Source organism: Tiliqua scincoides, chromosome 3, assembly GCF_035046505.1.
Source record: "Tiliqua scincoides isolate rTilSci1 chromosome 3, rTilSci1.hap2, whole genome shotgun sequence".
Lineage (NCBI taxonomy): Eukaryota > Metazoa > Chordata > Lepidosauria > Squamata > Scincidae > Tiliqua > Tiliqua scincoides.
This window is the reverse complement of record NC_089823.1, coordinates 170,562,754-170,585,858: the sequence shown is the minus strand read 5'-3', so window position 1 is coordinate 170,585,858 and position 23,105 is coordinate 170,562,754. Positions and strand designations below refer to the sequence as shown.

The 23,105-nt window shown below is 41.8% G+C and overlaps 1 protein-coding gene and 1 pseudogene across 2 annotated transcripts in view; both read left to right on the top strand.

Moving 5' to 3' along the window:
* The window catches only part of DOCK1 (dedicator of cytokinesis 1), a 484,421-nt gene that overhangs the window by 387,462 nt on the left and 73,854 nt on the right, over window positions 1-23,105 (top strand). For both annotated transcript variants that reach the window (XM_066618882.1, XM_066618881.1), the window contains exons 37-39: window positions 2,683-2,773; window positions 8,009-8,128; window positions 22,349-22,438. In XM_066618882.1, the coding sequence (XP_066474979.1) occupies window positions 2,683-2,773; window positions 8,009-8,128; window positions 22,349-22,438 (301 nt within the window). The remainder of the gene's footprint in view (window positions 1-2,682; window positions 2,774-8,008; window positions 8,129-22,348; window positions 22,439-23,105) is intronic.
* Window positions 17,773-17,892, top strand: LOC136646314 (5S ribosomal RNA; annotated as a pseudogene).

The window sequence follows — 23,105 nt, the reverse complement described above, 5'->3', positions numbered from 1 at the left end:
GGACGGATGCAGAAGCCTCCACCACGTCTCCCATGCCACCGCTTGTGTTGGCACGAGCGCGCCGACATAAGCAGCAAAGGTAGGCGTGGGGAGGGGGCAGGAGGGGGTGTTACTGGGTGGGGGAAGGGAAGGCCCCGGGGCGGGCGTGCGGGGAGCCAGGGGCAGGGCTGGGACCTGGCATTTATGCCAGATCCCAATCCCTGCCCCCGGGGCGAGCAGAGCGGCTTCAAGTCACTCCGCTCTCCTTGGACTTGCGCCACCTCCAGAGGTGGCACAGGTCTGAGGAGACCCATAGGGGCGCTCAGCCCTTACCCATGGGTAAGGGGAAGAGCTTCCCCTTGTCCTTGGCTGAAGCGCTGCTCGCTGCAATCCCGCGTTGGATGCAGCACAAGCCTCCTGGCTTGCCTGCTCCAGCGTGGGTTAGGATTGCGCCCTAAATTACATGCATCCCATTACCATGTGCTCAGTGCACTATTTGCAAAGGATAACCAAGCTCTATTTGAAGATAATGAAAACAAAGTTAAACCTATATTCTGTGAAGAGAAATACATGGCCCTTGGAATTCTATAGTTTTGCTTGGTTTTTAAAATATAAGATATAGGGTGCAATCCTAACCAACTTTCCAGCACCAAGGTAAGGGCAATGCAGCTCCAAGGTAAGGGAACAAACTTACCTGGTGTTCACACCTTGTGTTCGCTCAGAAAGGACATCATTTGTTCACTGATTTTTATTGAGAACCCAGTTGTGGTTGCTAAATGGTTGCGAACTTCAGTGATTTCCATCTTGTTCAATTGTGCTTCTTCAGACTTGAGAATTGAGACTTTTTTAAAAAAATTGAAAAAGCTGTTGCAGCCGTCAACATATCTGGGATGGACTGGCAAAATGCTATTAAGGCTTCTTTCTGCTTCTGGCCCCTTTTAATTATAATTGTCTTCTTGTTCCTCTCTTTCAAAGCTGCTTCAGCTGCTTGGCATTGGCCCTTGCATCACTTTTTCTTCACTGAATCAGCCCTTTGATTAGTGAATTTTTCCCCTTCTGTTTTGGGGGAGGGGCATTCATTCCTCATTTTCTCTTGGCAGCCAAACAAATGATTTTTTTTATTTTTTATTGTTATACTTGCATCCTGATTTTTTTCAGTATATAGTTTAGACCTTTGTGTCCACAGGGTTCTGGAGCAGAACCCTGCCCCCCAGATACCAAAATTCATGGGTACCCTGGACCCAGTTTAAATAACTTTAAATAGAAAAATCAGGTTACCTAACTTTGTGCTGCAAAACCATGCCATTTCCAAGCCTCTCAGGGCTAAAAATAGCTCTAAAGATGCACTTCCAGGTCTCCCAGCATCAGTATATACTGCATTCAGCCACTAGAGGTGCTGAATGTAATGCCGTGTAATGCAGTGTTTCTCAAACTGTGAGTCAGGACCCACTAGGTGGGTCGCGAACCATTTTCAGGTGGGTCCCCATTCATTTCAATATTTTATTTTTAGTCTATTAGACATGATACAACCACATTTAATCTATTAGACTTTTAATCTATTAGACATTTTAATTTATTAGACTTGATTAGCCACATGGTATGTGACTGCATTTGGTGAAATGTTACAGATCTGAACAAGCTACTATATATATCAGGGGTGTCAAACATAAGGCCCGGGGGCCGGATGCGGCCGCCAGAAGCTTTTTATCTGGCCCTTGGACTCTCAGCTCCTGAGCAATGCTGTGGTGACACTGCTAAAAGGGTGGCCAGCATGATAATTGGACTCTCCCATATCTTGAAATATGATCAAGATTTCTGTATTTTCTCTCCTGTCATTATCAGCCAATGAGTTCCTACACGAGAACAGAGTGTTTATTTCTGGTTTTGACCTGTTTAATGACATCTCTTCCTGTGTAATGACATCACCTCCGGCCCTCAGCAGGCATCATGAATGCTATTTGGCCCTCATTGGTATGAAATGAGTTTGACACCCCTGATGTATATTCTTTTAACAATGATAGTTAATGAGACTTACTCCTGGGTAAGTATGGGTAGGATTGCATCCTAGGATTGTTAAAATTTTTCCTGCTTGATGATGTCACTTCCAGTCATGACATCACTTCTGGTGGGTCCTAACAGATTCTCATTCTAAAGAGTGGGTCTTGGTGCTAAATGTGTGAGAACCACTGGTGTAATGAAACAATTTCATTTAATTTAATTTCTTTAGAGTCTTTAAATTTGTATCTTCCAAACACACTGCCAATTACAAAAAATATTTTATTCCACTTTATTTTTTTCAGTGCCTCATGAGAAAGGCAACAATTTGAGAAAACATCTTTCACCCTTCTGAAGTTTCCCTATTGCCATTTATATGTTTCAACCCTTCTCACCTTTAATTTCACTGAATGGAAAGCGATTTAATTATTCCATAATTATGATAGTGATATGTGTGTGTGTGTGTGTGTGTGTGTGTGTGTGTGTGTGTATCACTGAGGTATGATCTTCCAAAATGCAGCAATATATTATTGTTTATTGCTGACTTTCTTGGCATGCTGTGGCCTAAATAGTTTTTGGCTACAACGAAGTACAGATTTAAAAAGGCAATAAAAAAAACCCCAGGTGTATTATACTATTTGAGCATAGGAATTTTCAACCAAGATTACTTGTGACATCTAAAGAATGAATTTTCTTTCGTTACCATAGGTATTTGTACAAGCTTTGTGACCTGCACAAAGAATGTGATAACTACACTGAAGCTGCCTACACATTACTTCTGCATGCAAAGCTTCTTAAGGTATAATACTTCAGAAATACTTCATCTGTACATTTTCTGTACTAAGCTGCAAGTGGATTTCCCAGAGTAAATACCCACTTCTAAAATATACATTTACTGTGTGGAACTGCAGAAACCATTTTTGAAGGTTTTTTGTTAAGTTGTGCCACCACTGGCTTGTTATGGTGTTGCCTCACCAACACTGGATGTCCTGCTGAGAGTATGGGACTCGTGAAAATACATTTTGCATAGTAACCAATATTGAAAAGATGCAGGACAAAGATGCTGTAACAAAATGTTGAGATGAATTTGGAGGCTCCTGATAGAAAGAAATGTCCCCAAAATACCCTAGGGAAGAGTTTCTGAAACTAGTGAAATTGCTTAGCATGAAGTGAGAAGTTGGGCATTTTACATACCCCAGTAGAATTCCAATAGATATGGAAATTCTCTACATAAGTACAAGTATCTATTTTTCTATGCATGAAAAAGAACAGGAAAATGTCCCAAGGTTTGGCATTCTTGAGTACACTTTTCTGCATATATTCTAATCTCCTAAATCAAATTTGAAAGAGCAGATTCTTTAATCTTGTGTTTGTTTCAGAGAGTGCAGTACTTTTCTGATGGCAAAAATTCATTTAATTTTTTAGTGGAGCTGTATGGAACCAGAGGAGGTTTCTGGTTTAGGTAGATGTAGGTGTTTAGTTTTGTCGCAGTATACCTGCAGCGTATACAAAAATAATTACTTATTTGCACATTCACAATGCTTTTTGCATTTTAATTTAAATAAAAACATTGAATGAAATTCAAGAAATGAAATGCACTGTACAGTAGAACTTGTTTTAAAGATGTTTTTCACTATCACACCCTTCCTTCAGCAAATGAAAGTTTTTAGACAAGTGATTGTGATCTTTCAAGACCTTGCCCAATTGTTCCATGGCAAAATGTGCAATTGTTCCATGACAAATTGCATATGAGAGCTTCATCTATGCGTGTCAACACATGTAGGACTTGGAACCACATATTCACTCCAGTGTGGGGGTTTCTTTCAAAAACCATGCTAATCTCTCTTCTGACAGTGTCAGTCGTCCTCTGGAAGATTTCCTGTGTCTGCATATATTCTATCAGCATTTACCTGATGAAAGGGGTGGGAGGTCCTCTCTGAGGGCTGTCCCTTCTGAGAACAGAAAAAATCCTGATTCAGACATCCTATGTGATTTGCTGCTCCTACTTTCAGAGGGACATTTTTTTCTCTTGTTGTTCCTTTCAATCCTTTAACCAAGAAAAAAAAGAATTAAGCTCCCCTCTGTGCATCTGAGCAGGGAGGTTCCCAAGAAACTGATTAGTGGTAACTGCCAGTTGATTGCTGCTTACCCAGGATGGGGCTGGGGCACCTTCCTTATGAGGAAAGGCTACGGCGTTTGGGCCTCTTCAGCCTAGAAAAGAGACGCTTGAGGGGGGACATGATTGAGACATACAAAATTATGCAGGGGATGGACAGAGTGGATAGGGAGATGCTCTTTACACTCTCACATAATACCAGAACCAGGGGACATCCACTAAAATTGAGTGTTGGGCGGGTTAGGACAGACAAAAGAAAATATTTCTTTACTCAGCGCGTGGTCGGTCTGTGGAATTCCTTGCCACAGGATGTGGTGCTGGCGTCTAGCCTAGACGCCTTTAAAAGGGGATTGGATGAGTTTCTGGAGGAAAAATCCATTATGGGGTACAAGCCATGATGTGTATGCGCAACCTCCTGATTTTAGGAATGGGTTAAGTCAGAATGCCAGATGTAGGGGAGAGCACCAGGATGAGGTCTCTTGTTATCTGGTGTGCTCCCTGGGGCATTTGGTGGGCCACTGTGAGATACAGGAAGCTGGACTAGATGGGCCTATGGCCTGATCCAGTGGGGCTGTTCTTATGTTCTTATGTTCTTATGATGACTGACCCCAGCTAGAACCAGGGAAGGGAGTCTACCACCAACATACAATGCAATCACTTTGTGCAGCAATATATAATTCATTTCAGCTGAATGGTGACCATCCAAGCTTGTGCCAATGTCTTTCATGATACTTAAAGTTCTGGGGACCTCAGTAAGACCAAGGCTATTTTGCAAGGGGGAATGGGGTACATGGTCAAAGGGAAGAAAGTGTGTGTGTGGGGGGGGAGAAACCACACATTCCTTATGTTTGAGATTCTTAAAAATACATTTTTGAAGGAAAAGAAACCCTGCAAAAAACATTTACATAAATAAATTTCTTTTAAAACCACTTGATGGTTGCCTTGAAAGCCACTTGTTCAAGTCTGAAACCTTTATTGGCATCAAAAGCACAATCAACAATACACAACGGCAAAACAGAGCCAACGGGTGACTATATACCAGGGGGGGAAAATACGACAAATAAATAAAGAGGAAAGACAAACAGAGGGTGAGGAAACTATATAAAATCAGGAGGGGAATTTTAACTTAGAGACAGCGGAAAGATAATCTGCTACAATGTTAGTGATAGCCACAGAACTATCACTTAATAGGACAAATAAAGGATCAGCAGGAAAGCCACTTATTTGTTCTGATTTTCTTGGAGGAAAACTATTGGAGAAAAATTTAACTTACGAAGTTATAGTACAGCACAGCCTGAGTGACTAGAAAAAAGTATAATTGGTAACCTATGAAAGTAAGGGCAGAAAAGGTGTACAGCATATGTGCAAGACCTATGCGATGACATTTTTAGGTTGATATACTCATTTTTACCTTAAAATTGATTGGTAAATCTTTTCTGTAGGAAAGAAAATGTCACTGACATTCAGCTGACACTTAAAGGATGAAGCTGTCACTGAAGAGCTTTTTATTAAACATGTGTGAACTTTCTTTAATTGTTTAATATTAAGGTATTAAGTATATTGTACAGAGTTGGACTTTTTCTCCTTTAACACACACGTGTGCACGCACACACACAGAGACTTACCAACACATTAGTTCCTCCATCTCTGTCACCTCCCATTCAATTTTAAAAAGATTGAGGCTGAAGGGGATAGAGTAGACTGGTGGCACAGAGCAGTATGGCTTAACCCAGGGGGTCAAACATAAGACCTGGGAACTCTCCCAGAACCACCATCAGTGGCTCCCAGCTGTTGAGCTGTGCTGAGATGTCACTGCTGAAAGGACAGCCAGCATGATAATTGAACTCTCCCATATCTTGAAAGTATGACCAAGGTTCGTGTATTTTCTTTTCTGATATTTGCAGCTAATGAGTTCCTAAGTGAGAAAAAGTGCTTATTTCTGGTCATGTCCTGCTTAATGACGTGACGCCACCTCCTGCTTAATGACATCACTTCTGGTCCTCAGCAGGCATCATGAATGCTATACAGCCTGCTGTATGAAATGAGTTTGACATCCCTGACCTAACATGATCCACTACCTGATACAGATCTTGACCTGCTTTTGTTGTCACACTTGTGCTCCCTCCAGAAAACCCAGAGCGAAAAATATAGCCTCTAAACTTCTCCCTCTGAATTCATTTTCAACAAAACAGGAAGTGTCCCACACTTTATTTAAAAGTGTCCCACCATTTTATTTAAATGGGCCTGAAGGAAGCAGCACATTCTCTCTATCTGGGAGCAGAATGCCTGGAAAAGGTTTTTGTGAACATCAAATTTGTGACATCAGTGATGGCTTTTCTTGCAACTGATATTATATACTGTTCACAGTGCCTTCTGAATTTTTTTCCCCTCAGCTTAACAGCAAAGGCCATTTCATTACATTTGTAAAGCTGTTGAGAAAGTTCATTGACAATCACCCTTTTAGAATTTTAATGATAACTTTTTGTTCTCCTGTTTTGTTCTGTTGAACTCGAGGAATTATGGTTTATTCAAATTAGTATTAGATAACAAACCAGGATCTGAAACCACAGTTTGAGGCTAGTCTAAATGTGAATGTGACATGGAACTATGCTTTGCATTCTTCTCTTCTTGCACTTCTTATCTGAGCTTTTGACTCTTCCAGGCTTGTTCGCATAGCAGGAAACTATGATTTTCCATTACATATTGTATTCACCTGACCAATGTATGTGACTTTTTTTTCCTTCTGAGCCTTTCATTTCCTTATATGGGAGTCTCCTTTATAAATTGGAATTAAGTACTAGAAATCTTGGACTTCGAGCAAGCCAAGTTATGAAGGGGAATTTTCCTCCATAATGTAAATCAGGATTAATGGGGACTATACACCATCCATGCCCTTCCCTGAACTTAAAGAAGAAGATTTTATTGCATAAGAAGGTAGGGATAAGGGCAGTAGAGAGTGACATGCAATCCTGAACATGTATAAACCAGTACAGTTCTTGCAGAGGAAAGCCCTCCATTATATAAGTTCAGAACTAGGTGCCAGTCAGTGAATTGGAGGAAGCAAGTTGGTGAGGTGTAACCCACACCCATGTGCCCATCTGCCACTTCAATGGTGTCCAGACTGGCTCCAGCCTCTTCTCTTGGTGTAGCATGCAAGGGGAGGTTGTGGAGGGCTTACTTCTCTTCCTTGGCATCCAGCACCATTACTGCCAACACCTCTTACAGTTGTTGGAGAGAATACTTGGACCCCAGCATTCTTGAGTGCATTATCTGGTGTAGTCTGCACCCTCCACACACCCCTAATGATACCACTGCTGTACTGTAATGTCTCTTTATGTCTCTTGAAGAGTGTAGGAAGGAGAAAGTATATCATAGATCCAGCACTGGCAAAATCCAAATTTCAGGCATATCTGTTTAAGAGCTCAGAAAGAAGATATGTGTGCAGGGCTACAGTGATAAAGAATGTAAGTGCAGGGAATTTTTATGTCTAGCTCCTTAAAAACTTGTGGACTTAGATGTAAGGAAATGTAGGACAGAGAGACTTATAACAGGGACTCCCTGTATTTTCATAACTCAGTACTGCAGGCTCTTTCATGGTGTAAAATTGACTGCGCTGAACAGCATAAGGTCATTTGTACTGGAAAGGGACATCTGCTTCAAGAGATGTTCACTTAGGTCCTGCTATGATAGTTTTATTATTTTCCAATCAGTAATGCTCATCTAAGCAACCTGAATGTCCTTAGTATCAAATTATTTTTTTGCAAATACAGCCAATAGCTTCAAGGCATGATGTCACCACTGATGTAATTTTTTCCCCCAAAAACATCTCTTGGGTTTGTTTAAAATAGGACGAAGTTATGGGTTCATTAATCACCTTTTATTCCCTTTCATTTTCTCCACTGTTTGCATTTAATGTAGTGGTCAGAAGAGCCATGTGCTGCGCATCTTACTCAGCGGGATGGATACCAGGCAGCAACGCAAGGACAACTAAAAGACCAGCTCTATCAAGAAATTATCCATTATTTTGACAAGGGCAAGGTAACAAGGAAGCATGTTCCATTGCTTTTCCTGCAAAGTTGCATTCTAAAAATGTGCAGTATGGCAAAGAATGAATTTATCAAATGACCTTCTCTGAGCTTTCAAGTCGAGATCTGGGATGTTTTATGTGAACAGCCTGCAATCTAGTGCCTGAAGACGATAATACTAACAGCAGCACATTTATTTGCTGAATAAACCAAAAGGGCAAATATTAGTACATACTTTGCCAGGAAAGAAAAAAACAAAACCATAAGGCATCTTATTCTGAAGAGATTTATTGATAACAAGTTGAGGCTGGTAAAAAATGGTGGAGCTTACTTGGGGGAGATGGAGGGAAGATGGTGTCACTATCATAAACTATCTATGTCAGATTCTGTTGTAGTTGGTAGAGCATGTTCTGTTTTTTCTTGATTTCTTTTGGACTTCTGATTACCTACCAGTAGATTCTGTAAGTGGGAGGAAGTATTGTTTCCCTTGTGTACTAGGTGAACACAGTCAGAAACAGTTTGGCACTCAACCTGCCACCATTGGTAGTCTTTGTTGCTAACTATTAGGGACAAATGAGTGTAATTTGTGCTTTTACTGGAGGCTTCATTGATAGGTGTGCAACACCACTTAGGTGTCCTACTCTTAAACAGAAACTATGCTCAGATGGACAAAGGAAGTCCTATTTCCATGTGCTCCACATACATGGTTTGCAGGTATGGGGATGTAGCTAATTCGAATGTTATCTGTCTTCAAGTGCTTTTGTTTAAATGTGCTTGGGGAACGAGTAGTGATACCTGGTGCATTGTAGTAAGTGGGCATGAAGTGGAGAGATCTAGGCCCAAATCCCTGCTTAGTCATGGATAATCCTGGGGAAGTCTTTAGCTAAGAAGAGCTCTGGTAGACAAGACCCATGACCCATTTAGTCTAGCATCGTGTTTCTCCTTACACTGCTGAAGGCTTACCTCTCTCCCACCATTGCTGCCCTGCAACTGATACTCAGAGGCATGTTGCCTGTGAATCTGGAGCTAGACTACTCATCAAGATTTTTCTGTGTATAAAATGGAATAATCACCTTGAATGAGTATCCTCATGTATGCCATCCTGAGCTCCTTAAAAGAAAGGCAGCATCTATAAAAGTGTTGGATATGAAACAATGGCAGGCTTGAGGGATTGGAGGAGAGGTGTTGCATAAGTCATGTGAAATTCAAATTTGGCATGAGACAGGCAACCAAAAAACAGCTAGCTCGGGGAAAAAAGCGGGCAATAAAACCGGCAGGATCACTTTGAACTGCAAAATATCTTGCAGCATCTCTACTTTCGCCATCTTCAGCTGTTTAGGAGAAACAGAAGCTTTAGCGCTCATGTTATTTTAAATACTGACTTTTGCACTGCACTATTATGACACTAATGAGCTCTTTATGAACAGCAGGCAAAATACCTGTTTACAATGCCTCAACCTGTGCAGGGCTCTGCAAAATAAGGAATTCACAGTTTGCAAAAATACTGTTTTGTAGAGCAATCTGCAAAATAAATGGATTTTGGCACCAATTGTGCATATTATTCTAGTCATAAATGGAAAAGGGGAAGAAAATGTCTGCTTGTTTAAGAACTGCTGAACGTCTGCTTTGTCTCCTTCGTTCTTACAGTTTGGAAAGATCAGCAGAATCTGTACTATTCTTAACTGTGTTGTCAGCATTCAAGCAACAAATGTTAGAACTCTCCCTCCTGTTTACAGAGGCTCCTGAATTTCCTAACTGAACATTCATGTTATTCAACTACCTTACCATGTCTCTTTAACACATACCAAAGAAGGGCAGATTTGCCCAATAGCTGGTCAAATTTGCATTAATTGGAAACAACTGTATTCAGTAAGGACCGAATGAAGGCGTGCATATGTGATGGCTCAGGGAAAGTCAGATATTGAGTCTGTTGTGGGGTTGCTGCCAAGATATGCAACTGCACAGAAGAGAGCTCACTTCCATTCTAGACTATACAATTTAAGGAATGGCCTCTGCTTGGTCTGTTTCTTTCTGACTGGCTTTCCTAGAAAGACTGTGACCAGAAAGGAAAAGTTCAGAACTTTTGAGAGAAGGGAGGAGGGACCATGCTATCTTTCATTTGTCTTAGGGCACAGTGCAGACTGGCCGTTGTGATGGTGCATGTCCCTTGTGCTGTCCCAGGAGGGTCGCAAACGTTCCATAAGATACGCTTGCACCTCCTCAAGAGTCAGTTAGGTCAGCATGCAGAGGAACACCAGCTTGCGGAGGCTGAATTCAGCCTCCACGCCAATGGAGGGAGGGAGCCTTGCGTCGGCCGAGCTTGTCCGGGAGGAGGCAGGGAAGAGGTGGGAGGGAGGGCGTTCCAGGGCAGGGGAGGGTGGGCGGAGGGTGGTCTCAGGTGGAGGCAGGCGGGGAGTGGGAGGCAGCGCTGTGATCCAGCTGTTATGCCAGATCCTAGCCCCCATACCTGAGCAGCATAGAGCGGCTTCAAGCCACTCCACTCTCTTCGAACTTGTGCCACCTCAGGCACCTCAGGAGGTGGCACAAGTTTGAGGAGACCCATAGGGGCTGCGGTGGCTTACCAAGGGGTAAGGGGAAGAATTTCCAATTACCATTGGCTGAGCCACTTTGCAGCCCTATTTTGCACTGGATACAGCGCAAGCCTCCTGGCTTGCCTGTTCCAGCGCAAGATAGGATTGCGCTATAAGTCTCTGGTTGGCTTCCAAGTGTCCCTAGTGCTAGGCCTATTATTTGTCATGCAAAGGCAGCCCATCTACTGAAAGCATAAGTAGCATCTCTCACTCATCTGGGTAGGTTGTTTGCTGGCTTTCTAGGCTGTCTTGGACAAGACCAATCAAAACCTCTCCCCCAAATCCGTGCCTGATGAATTGTGGCACTGCCACCCCCTTCCTTTGTTCCACAGATGTCTCCTCTACTTCCTTCCCCATCTTACCCAGAAGTGTATTAGCATTGGTGCCGCATCTTCCACTGCTCTGTGCACAGAATTCCCTTCTTCCTTGCAGTCTGTGGCTATGGTCAGTGCCCTCCGTTCCTGCTCCTCTCACCTGCCATATTAAAAAAAGCAGCAGAGAGGAGTAATGATGTGGTGTGGGGAAGAGGAGAGCATGGTGGTGTGGAGTGGCCACCATGTAAAGGCAGCAGCAGTGCATTCTGCAACTAGAAGTAGTAGGGAAGATTTTCAATGGAGACTCTACCAGTCCTGGGGAGACAAAGTTATGAGACTGTGGTCAACTTTATTCCTCATTGTAACAATTTTTCTTCTACTTCTGCTCTCCCTTGTGAACCAGTTTCTGTGGCTTCCTACATTTCTCCTTATGCATAAAATTTTCTCAGTTGATTATGTGTCTCCTCTTTTTGTAATTTTGTTCTAATTTGTTTTTCTTCAAATAATTATCCTTCCTCTATATTGTCTCCTTTGTAATGTAATTTTCCCCACTTTTTCCAGACTAAAAGGCATAGTTCATTTTATCAGAGCTTTGAAATGATGAGACTTGAAGTTTTCAGGATAGCTCTTAAGTCAAGACCTTTAATGTATTTTGTATTGCTATGTGAGCAGAGAAAATAGATTGAAGCAGGAACATAGTATTAGCAAAACTGATATGACCTTCACATTCTAAATTATAGAGTTTCTGCACCTGTTTCAGGCAAGAAATGCAGTCCCAGTTTACATTTTTCTTGAATTAAATACTCATATTCTGTCACATTCTTTAAAGGTCAGAACACTAATATATATCTGTGTATACAGAACAGTGTATATAGAACATCTGTGTATAACATTGGACAGAATAATTATCAGACACTGACTGTTTCATCATACTTCCCTCACAGTGCAACCTTGTGCATGTTTACTTGTGTTAAGTTTTGCTAGATTCAATGGGGCTTACTGTCAGGTAAATGTGTATACAATTGCAGAATTGAATGAAAGATTCATACTGATGAATTGATCAATACAGCATAAATAAATGAATAAACAAACAAACAAATAGCACTATTCTAATTGGATAGTCAAAATATGAATAGGATCTGAGTGGCATCTTAGGTGATTGAGAAGTTGCTAACAAAATGATAACATTTGATAACAAGAATATGCTGATATTATATTGTAATAGCTCTATATAGAGAGTGGTAGGAATACATTGAAAAAGGTTTAAAGATTGTCATAGGAAAAGGTGATTTAGAAAATGTAACTAGGCATATAGGACATAAACATTATACTTGAACAGACTAGTTTGAGAATCTTCTGTCCAAATATGGGCAATACAAAGAAAGTATTAGATCTTCAGATTAGATTGTTATCTTTGAAAATTGACTTTCCGAGACTGCTCTTCATTACGTATTTCACTCTTGTTGATTAGGCAGATACGAAGATTTTCTTATCATCAACTGAAGTGCATCTTGTAGTTTACTGCAGTAACAAGTAATTACAAGTATACTGTAACAGGATAATTTATCCTTCCATATTAGCATTATTATTTCCAGCTACATATTACATAAACACTGTTGGAACAAAATGTTAGATGAAAAGATACTTCTTTTTTTCACATTTGCACATGATCTAACAGCCACGTTCCAAGTTTGATTGATGGAGCTTGGGAAAAAAAAGGAATGAGGGGGATAGGAGCTAGCAGGAAGCTGAAATCAAAAGAAGTTTTAAATATAGGACACTTCCCTGTGTCTCATTAGCTTTAGTGGGGCTGACTTCTGAGTAGACATGCATAGAATTATACTGTTATAGCCCGCCAGAGGGTCAGTCCTGGAGGTTTCCTCTGGGTAAAGGAACATTTGTTCCCCTGCCACAGGTTAAGCCCTTGTTGCTCTGCTGTGTCTACTAGGACCTACATCAGTGATTTAGCTAGTGCAAGTCCATGTGGACCCAGGAAGACAGATTGAAGCTGGGAATGGGAATAGGCCAGGGGTGCTCACACTTTTTTGGCTCGAGAGCTACTTTGAAACCCAGCAAGGCCCGGAGATCTACCAGAGTTTTTTTTACAATGTTCGCGCCATCATAACATATAACATTTATGTGTACAATGTATGTTGGTGCACCTTGAGCCCCACTGAGTATAACAGGACTTACTCCTGAGTAGACATGCCTAGGATTAGGCTGTGAGGCTGCAATCCTAGCCACGCTTACCTGGGAGTAAGCCCCATTGAGTACAATGGGCCTTACTCCCGGCGTTTCCTCCCAGAGGCACCTGAAGGGGGGGGGTCGGCACTCCGCAATCTACTCATTTTGCCTCACAATCTACCGGTAGATCGCGATCCACCTATTGAGCACCCCTGGGATAGGATATTGATGGTGCTACTGTTGCTGATACTTCCCTCTTCCCAGCCTTGATTCGCCCTCCTCCCCACCCCAGTCTTTGCCTCCTTTCTTTGCAGCCCCGTTCTGCCTGCTCCCTGCTTCCCTTCTATCCTTTGCATTGACTTACCATTGCTGGGGGTCATGTACAGTGGTGCGGGGCCACGTCTTCTTCCCAATTGCAGCAGTGACCTGTCTGTGCAAAATGGCATGTTGCTTTTTGTGACAGCCATAAAGAGTCATAGGATTGGAGCCTTACTCCATCGTATTCAGCAGAACAAAAGGAGGAAAAAAAGAACACTTTTTTTTACAAGCTATTGGGAATTAACTGTGAGGAAAGATCTTGACTGCAATCGTAAGAAGAGCCCCGCTGGATCAGGCCAAGGGCCCATATAATCCAGCTTCCTGTATCTCACAGTGGCCCACCAAATGCCTGAGGGAACACATTTAAGAGACATTGGGCACAATCCTAACCCCTTATGTCACTGCTTTCCAGCCAATGGGACATGTGCTGCATCCTGCTGTTGGGTGCCACTCATGAAGGCCTCCTCAAAGTAAGGAAATGTTTGTTCCTTTACCTCAGAGCTACATTGCTCTTATGTCAGTGCTGGAAAGCACTGACATAAGAGGTTAGGATTGCACCCATTCTTATCTATTTCTCAGACTGCAATCCTATAACACTTACCTGAGAGTAAGTCTCAGTGAACTCAGTGGAACTAGATTCTGAGTAGACATGCAGAGAATTGGGCTCTCAGTTTCTTAAATACAGTAAAATATGGCTTAGACCAATGCGTAAGACAAACAATATTAGGCATTGTTCATACATGTAAGTTCACACTTAACCCTAACACAGATTGAGCCCTTAATCTCTTCAAAACTATCTTCTGCCAAGATCATCTTCATGAGAGATTTGACTTCATGTGCTATCAATGACCAAAGCATGATTGGCACACATAGAACCTTCTCCATGATAACCTCCCAGTTGTGAAACTCCCTGCCCCAGGAGGTCAAAAAGTCTGTCTCTGCTTTTATCAAGTATCTTAAGACCCACCTGTTTCAATGAGCTATTGGCTTGTGAACTGCTATTGAAGCATTTCATTTTTTGTCTGTTTTAATTACTACCTTAAAGCTGATTTTACTCAAACCGTTTTTAGACTTTGTTAGCTACCTCAGGACTATTTGGAAAAATGGGCTATGAATGAATAAATAAACATGCTCACATGTGCCCCATCACCATGTGTAGGATATCATATGTGATCGCACATTGTACATCCATGTACATGATTTGCTCACCACAAATAGACAGACTATGGGCAGAACACAATCACATTATTCTTGCTCAGATAAATGTACAAAAATATAAGTACATGTATCTTGAAATTCTGTACATGTTAAAAGCAGATAAGTTCAAGGCTTGTTCCTGTACTCTTTTTGCACTCTGACATACAACTCTGGTGAAGTGTGGACCACTCTCTTTGACTGTCTTCTGAGATATGGGCATCTTCTTTTAGATTCTAAGAAGTTTATACTGTCTTAAACTAATATTCCCATACTGGAACATAATAGTTTAACCTGGTATGAATTTCAGTATCAATGAAACAGTTTCAACTTCACTGAAATACACTTCATTTCCACTGCTAAGAACCTTTTTAAAAGCATATGAAACAAGATTTCATGGTACATTTTAAGTAGATTAGTGTTTAATGTGAACGTTTAAATTATAGTTGTCTCCATTAAAAAAGATCTCCTTTTCAGAACTTAAGGCTTTCCCATAAAATAGTGCTGCTGAAACTTCAGGTCTGTCTTCTCATCCTTTCAGCAAAAGGAAGACATTTATCCATTGCAGTATATACCCAGCATCTTTCACTTGTGCATTATCCAGGTAGAATTTTTTTTCTTGTGTTACAAACATACATCAAGCAAAATGCTATATATTGGCTCTCTTTTCCCGCTACAGCTCATTCCTCTAGATGACTTGCCATGTCCTAGGCAAAGCTGGGAAAAGTTCCAAAGCAGGAAATCTGAGAGGCAGCAGATTGGACATTATTGACCTTCAAGAATATTTATAGATTTCAGTTATCAGAGGCTCTTGTGACAACCAAACTGTTCTTGCTCAAATAAACGTGCTGTGGTGAACGTAGGGAACTTTTTCAGTTTCCACATGACTTTAAAGCATTGGTTCCCAAAGTTGTACTCAGACTTTCCTACTCAGTTCCTACTCATACTTTGGGAACCCAGTAAGTATTTGCAGGGAAGGAGGAAGGGGAAGGGAGGGGGCAGGAACACAATTTGGACCATCATGCTGCTGCCAGGGAGGGAAGGGTTTTTTTACACTTTCCTGGGGGTTGCTAAGGCTCTCTGGGGGGTCTGCAATCCCCTCTGTGGCCCTTTGTTCCTGTGCCTGAAAGTGTGGGGAAAAAATCCTCTCCCCCTGGTTTTCAGCAACCAGTGCATTTTTTTTAAACTGTACTCTAGTGAGTATAGCAGGAATTATAGAAGTGGCAGGATCTAAAGAAATGGCCTACAAAATTAAATTATTTTCCTGAGATAGCACCATAGTCAAGAAATGGAAATGAATATGTGTTTCTTATTTAATTAATTGTAGTGTTTAACCCCTCCCAGTGGCATACCTAAGAGGGTCCATGGGAGCAAGTGACCAAGGGTGGCACTTCTGGGGGTGCAGTACTCTCCAGCCATGCTTCAAAGGTGCACCCACTGCCTCCCAATTAGAGGCCTTTAAAGGGCTGGAGATGCCGTGGATGGCCACCTCAGAAGGCCTTGTAAGGCCTTCAGGAGGCCAAAAATCATTACTTCCAGTTTCTCAGGGAAACAAGAAGTGACATTTTTACACACTTGTGGTTCTCACACATTTAGCACTGGAACCCACTATTTAAAATGAGAATCTGTCAAGACCCACCAGAAGTGATGTCATGACTGGAAGTGACATCATCAAGCAGGAGAATTGTTCACAATCCTAGGCTGCAATCCTACCCACACTTACCCAGGAGTAAGTCCCATTTACTCTCATTGTTAAAAGAATATACTTAGTAGCTTGTTAAAATTACAGGTCTGTAACATTTCCCCAAATGCAGACACATACCATGGGAGCATCACGTCTAATATATTAAAAATAAAATACTGAAATGAATGGGGACCCACCTGAAATGGGTCCCAACCCACAGTTTGAGAAACTCTGGCTTAGAAGGCTATCTGAGGACTGGGGAGGGCAAAATATGGGCTCACCATACCCATGCTTGTATGTGTGAATACCACTCTCCTCCCCTCAGACCAATCTTGGAGGGGTGCTGAGGGAGAGGCATCTCCTGCTGAGATTACAGTCTCGGGAGAGGATGATTCTCAATCGGTGCTGCAGCATTGCTGAGAATCACCCTCCACGATCACTGTTCTTCCTTTTCCAGACTGGGACAGGTTGGAGAAGGGAGAGGAACAATCAGAGGACTCCCCTTGTTCAGTACTCTGATGATGCTAAAGAAGGAGTGCCCAATCAATCTCTCTGCTGCCATCCCCATTCATGAACTGACCTTTTCAGAGGCCCGCAATCCACTAAGAACAAGATAATATAAATTAAATAGTCAAAGCAGTAAAAACAAAACAGACTGATAAAATAACAACCAACAAAAATACAAGAGTATTTTCCTGGAATACAACCAAGAAACCAGGTGCCCCAGTCTTAAACCAATTTGGAACTTTAAAGATCATGCCCAGAACTTGAATTCAGCCCAGAAGAGGTTTGGGACCCATGACGTTGGTTAAGTTCCTAGGAGACGTACTCTGAATATCTGGTCCCAGTTTGTGTCTGAGCCACTGCATTTTGTATTAACTTCAGTTAAACAAACCAGTCTAATGAGTGGACGCAAGTGCGTTTTAGAAATCCAGCTTTCTCACACTCTTATGCTTTTGAAACAGGAAGACGCACTAAACTGAATTTCTATTACGACTTAATAGTGATTGTGATTTTTCTAATAGATGCCTAATAGCATTCTGTGAAGGTTAGGGAAGCATGATTCGTTTTGCTAGCTAACAAATATTTTAAAACTTTTGTATTCCATATGTCAAAATAAGGATTATCTTGCAGCAATATTGACTTGAGGAAGGCTATGATTTCCTGCTCTTATTAATACATGTCTACTTTTTATAGCCACACCTATAATCTGTAAAGACTCTTCACTGAAGGAATTGGGGAATGTCCAGGTTTTTTGTTCTCCCCATTAGTGAGCTTATGCGAAACATGAGAACTATGCTGCTGGTAATCTGTGTTGTGTATTACTGTGATTAACACATCAGGGCACAACTTGACAAAATAATAGGAAATCCATTATAGCAACTGTTACCCTGCACATGCCCAATCTCGTCTGATCTTGGAAGCTAAGCAGGGTCAGGCCTGGTTAGTACTTGGATGGGAGACTGCCTGGGAATAACCGGTGCTGTAGGCTTATACCATAGTCTTTCGAGACTGAAGGTTGCCAACCATTAGGAAATCCATGTTTTACATCTTCAACATTCTTTTTATACAATATACATGACTGTAGAAGTGCATGAGTTGGATTAGAACCATGGAGATGGTGAAAGAGAAGTCCCCTGTGCTGTTTTCCTTATTAGAATCACCTTTCCTGGAGCTGCTCTTTGCCCTCTAGAGAGAAATTCAGTAATATGTTGGTACTGGTATATTTTTCCTCTTGGGACAGCTTGAAGAGGGAGAGGAAATTTGAATTAGAAAAATGGCATAGAGACAAGGAGTTAATGACCCTTTCCCCAGCACCATGGTTCCAATCTAATTTGACACATGCATCTCTTCTTCTCCAATCATGAGTCTCCCACTGTTTCATCTATTTGTCATCAATTTTTTCTTCAGATGAAGGTCATAAACTGCCAGTTAGAAACCAGAGCTTATCTACCCAAATGATTATTATGATGGTGCAGTTTTTGCCGGGGAAATAAGACATTCAAGAAGACTTCCATCTCTTGGTTAGATAATTTGATTGAATGTGATTCTATGCTGCAGTCAAATGAAAATTGAAATTCATAGGAGTTAAAAGCTATAAAGAAACAAACATATAATGAGGGTTAGAACTTCCCCATTCTACTTATTCTCAAGTATTTAAAAGTACATGTGCAGCGCAATCCTAACTTGCGCTGGAAACAGGCAGGCCAGGAGGCCTGTGCTGTATCCAGCGCAAGACTGGGGCCAGAATCGGCTCAGCCTGAGGCAAGTGGAAACTCTTCCCCTACCTCTGGGTAAGCAAACACAGCCCAATGACCATAAGAACATAAGAACAGCCCCACTGGATCAGGCCATAGGCCCATCTAGTCCAGCTTCCTGTATCTCACAGCGGCCCACCAAATGCCCCAGGGAGCACACCAGATAACAAGAGACCTCATCCTGGTGCCCTCCCTTGCATCTGGCATTCTGACATAACCCATTTCTAAAATCAGGAGGTTGCGCATACAGATCATGGCTTGTACCCCATAATGGATTTTTCCTCCAGAAACTTGTCCAATCCCCTTTTAAAGGCGTCTAGGCTAGATGCCAGCACCACATCCTGTGGCAAGGAGTTCCACAGACCGACCACATGCTGAGTAAAGAAATATTTTATTTTGTCTGTCCTAACCCGTCCAACACTCAATTTTAGTGGATGTCCCCTGGTTCTGGTATCATGTGAGAGTGTAAAGAGCATCTCCCTATCCACTCTGTCCATCCCCTGCATAATTTTGTATGACCTGCGCCACCTCAGGAAATGATGCAAGTTCAAGGAGAACGGATTGACTTGGAGCCGCTCCGCACTGCTCAGGGAACAGGGTTGGAATCCAGCATAACTGCTGGGTCCCAGGCCCACTATGTGCTACCAATCCACCTACCACCCACCCTCCCCCACCCTAGAATGCCTTTCCCCACCTCTTCCCCATGCTTCCCAGACCCTGCACCAGCCAAGCTTGGCCAGTGCAAACTCACCGTCCCAGGGCCCACAGTGGCGCAGTTAGGCCGGCGCAGACTTGCGCTGGATGAACAGGGTGGTGCAGAAGTGCTTTATGGCACTTTCCCGACACCTGACCTAACTGCTAGTTAGGATGGCGCTCTTAGGGATACAGCTCTATTAGTTAAGCATAACTAACTGTATGAGAAGGAAGTGATTGCATCATTTAATATTTTCTCGGATGAAGTCAGCTGCCTGGAATGGGAGATTGTGAAATAAGCCCTGCAAATCCTATGTGAAGTTTATAGACAACCTTAGCTATCATTTAGAGGCATGTGTTCTTTTACTATTAGGAGAGAAATGGTTGAACTCTCAGATAACATCTCTGAAATATTGAACAATCAAAGGAAAAACAATATGGGCATTGACAAATAATTTTTTACCATTGTTGTACTCCTACAAGAATACTGATTGTACAAGCACAGAAGGGACAAAATCAAAAAGAAGTTTAATGTGCTTCTAAACTGAAATCACTATTAGAGGTGGTAAATGTACTTTTTGGATTGATGGGAGAGAAGAACTTTTTTGTTTATGGCAACACACCATAAATAAAATATAAATCTAATCTATTTTTACACTCAGTTCATCAGTAAGGAAATTGTGTACAGAGTGGGAGATAAACTGAACTTGCTTGTATGCATTAGTGATTAACCAAATCTATAGTATACTGAATTTGGGGCTTGTTTTTTTTATTCAGTTTAACTATTAATACTTTATTTGATGTTTAATACACTAGAAAGTTCTTAAACATACATGAGAACAGCCCTGCTGGATCAGGCCCAGAGTCAAGCCACTCAAAATTCTGTTTCCTTCATTGACCAGTCAAACACTGTTGGGAAAGCGCAGCCCTTCCTTGTTGTCTGTTCCAGCAGTTGCTATTCAGAAGGCAATGCAACTCAGTAAGAACTGAGTGCTTTAGATCATCCCTTTGTTCAGGCAGGATGAAAAGTATCCCAGGGCAGCTTAAGTCCTGCATAAAGGAAAATAATAGGCTTATTGCATCCTAGCTTCTGTTCGTAGAGCAGTGTTTCATTCATTTCCTTTGCTCAACCCTCCTTCTTTTATCCAGAAGGATTGGGAAACATCTATAACAGAATGGCATGTGGCACCAGTGACTGCTGCAGGAAGGGTGGATCATAGAAAATAGGAAAGGCCCTTGCGCAAGTGGAAGTGGCTTACTTGCACATGTCTGTCTTTGGATTTAAGCCATAATGTCATATATAGTCATTTTAGATTAGTAACTAGCTAAATTTTTAGTCCCAATGACATTTTGTGACATTTGAATTCTAAATTAGTTTCTTCCTATATGGAAACCAAGTTTTGAGTTCAATGAAGTCAGTGAATGTTTTTAAACAAATCAAGACTTAAACAGGATTGCCTAGATATTGCTGTGCTGTTTATAACCACCATAAAGGGCCTTACACCACCGGATTTAGTGTTACAGCAGTGTAAGACCTTTTGTGAGGCCTAAATACATTTGGGATACAACTTTCATAGCTGAAGGCAGTCCACTAGAACTGCTGCTGTGCCAGTCTCACTGTCCCCACGACCCATTTAAGAATGGAGTATTGATATCTGAAAAGTGCAGTCTAGGTTATCTGTTTCAGACTGAATATTTTGGTGTCTTTCTGATAGTTTTTACTATAATTGATCACCAAGACAGGTTTTCATACTTACCATATTGAACTACACTTGGACCCTGTTCATATTGAACTACACTTGCCCCGTAAGGCATGTATGTGAGTCCTACCACCGACTGAGCGCCAGTGGTAGCCCAGTGCCAGCTGGCACTGGGCTACCACCAGGCAGCCACCAGAGCTCCTCTGCTCAGCGGTCACAGAGACCACCGAGCAGCAGAGAAGTAAGTGAAGGCTTGGTGGGAGGCAGGGAGAGGGCAAGGAGGAGCTGTTCTGGGGAGCGGGGAGGTGGGGAGAGGGCGGGGAGGAGGCATGCTGGGGAAGGGAGCGGGGAAGGAGGGAGGTGGGAACAGTGGAGCTTTGCTCCACTGGATCCAGAGCCTCTGGGTCAGGTTCACCACCCGACACGAACACTCTTGATTCACCACCGACCTTTTCTTTTGTGGTGAATTGAGTAGCCCCATTGTAGGGCAACTCCACTTACCTGGGGGAAGGGGACAAAAGTCCCCTTCTCCCAAGGAGCCAGCAGCGGCTGCCCAAATTGTGCAGGATGTGGCGCCCCGCACCCTGGGCAGCTCAGGATTGGGCTGTATGAGACTGCAATCCTATGCACACTTTCCTGGGAGTAAGCCCCACTGAACTCAAAGGAACTTACTTCTGAGTAGACATGCCGAGGATTGGGCTCTGAGTTTATCAAACCATCAAATCACTGTGAGATTAAAAAGCTTGATGAGATATTTTGCAAGACTTTTATGAACATTGGAAACCATTCGTGGACTTCCTGCACGCGAAGGGGAAAATGGGTTTAATGAATTATGGATTTGATGATTAGATAATTGATATTTAGATTTTTTTGTTTGGTTTTTGTTGAAAAATGTATTTTAGAAATAATCAGTAGATTATTTATGATATCTGTTATATGATTTGGTAGAAAAAGAAATGTAGATTGAGATCTCCGCACTTGCAACACAACTTTCAGTATCTGCTTTTACATTTATTTCTATTCTTATTGATATTTTTATTTCTAATTTTTTGCATTTGTATTTGTTTGTTTCTTTTGCTGGTTTAAAATAAAATTTTAAAAAACTTGATATTTTGTATGTGAAAGCACAATAAATACGTAAACAAAGCTGTCACATTTTTTTTTTTTTGCAATGTATAAGCAATGTATTTTCCAGCAAAATTATATTACTGAGTGGTAGTTTTTATTGTTGTTAGAGAAAAAGAATTGCCTTATTAAAATGTAACTGTTTGACTGAAGTTCAGATATATTTTAACAGATGTGGGAAGAAGCCATTGCCTTGGGCAAAGAACTTGCAGAGCAGTACGAAAATGAAACGTTTGATTATGAGCAACTCAGTGAACTGCTGGTAGGTTTTCTTTCATTTCAGTGTAAGTGAATATAAACATAAATTGTTTTCTAGAATTTTAAGTTTTATTAATTCAGTAACTATGGAAATGTGTGGAGCTACTGGAAAAGTTGTTGGCCTCTATTTGATTAATTAGACGGATTCCACAATGAATCAAGAGAAACACTGTTAAAAGTAACCATGGTGATTTTATTTAACCTCAAGCAGACTGCAGTTCAAAATAGTATGTAGAGCACATTGACCTCAGAGAGTAACTTTTTTCCAGAGCTACTGATGTTGCTGTTAGTAACTATACAAAACTTCCAAGTTAATATTCATTTTTTAAATTCATTTTCTCAAACAATTGCTTTCTTTCTACTCCTCTCACTGCTCTCATCCACCTTTCATAGTGGTGAGACTCTGAGCCCAATCCTGAAGTCCCGTGGCACGCGGCTGCACTGAAAACGGCTGCTACTGCATCCTGTGCACCTCGGGCAGCCATGGGCTGCACCTTGGGAGAAAGGGACTTCTGTCACCTTCCCCCAGTAAGGGAAGTAGCCTCGCAACTTTTTGGTCAGCGGTAAGGTAAAAACATTCATGTCGGGCGGTGAGCCCCATGCAAACGCTAGCTCCACCAGTCCCACCTCCCTCCCTCCCCGGCACACCTTCCCCCCACCCTCTCCCCACC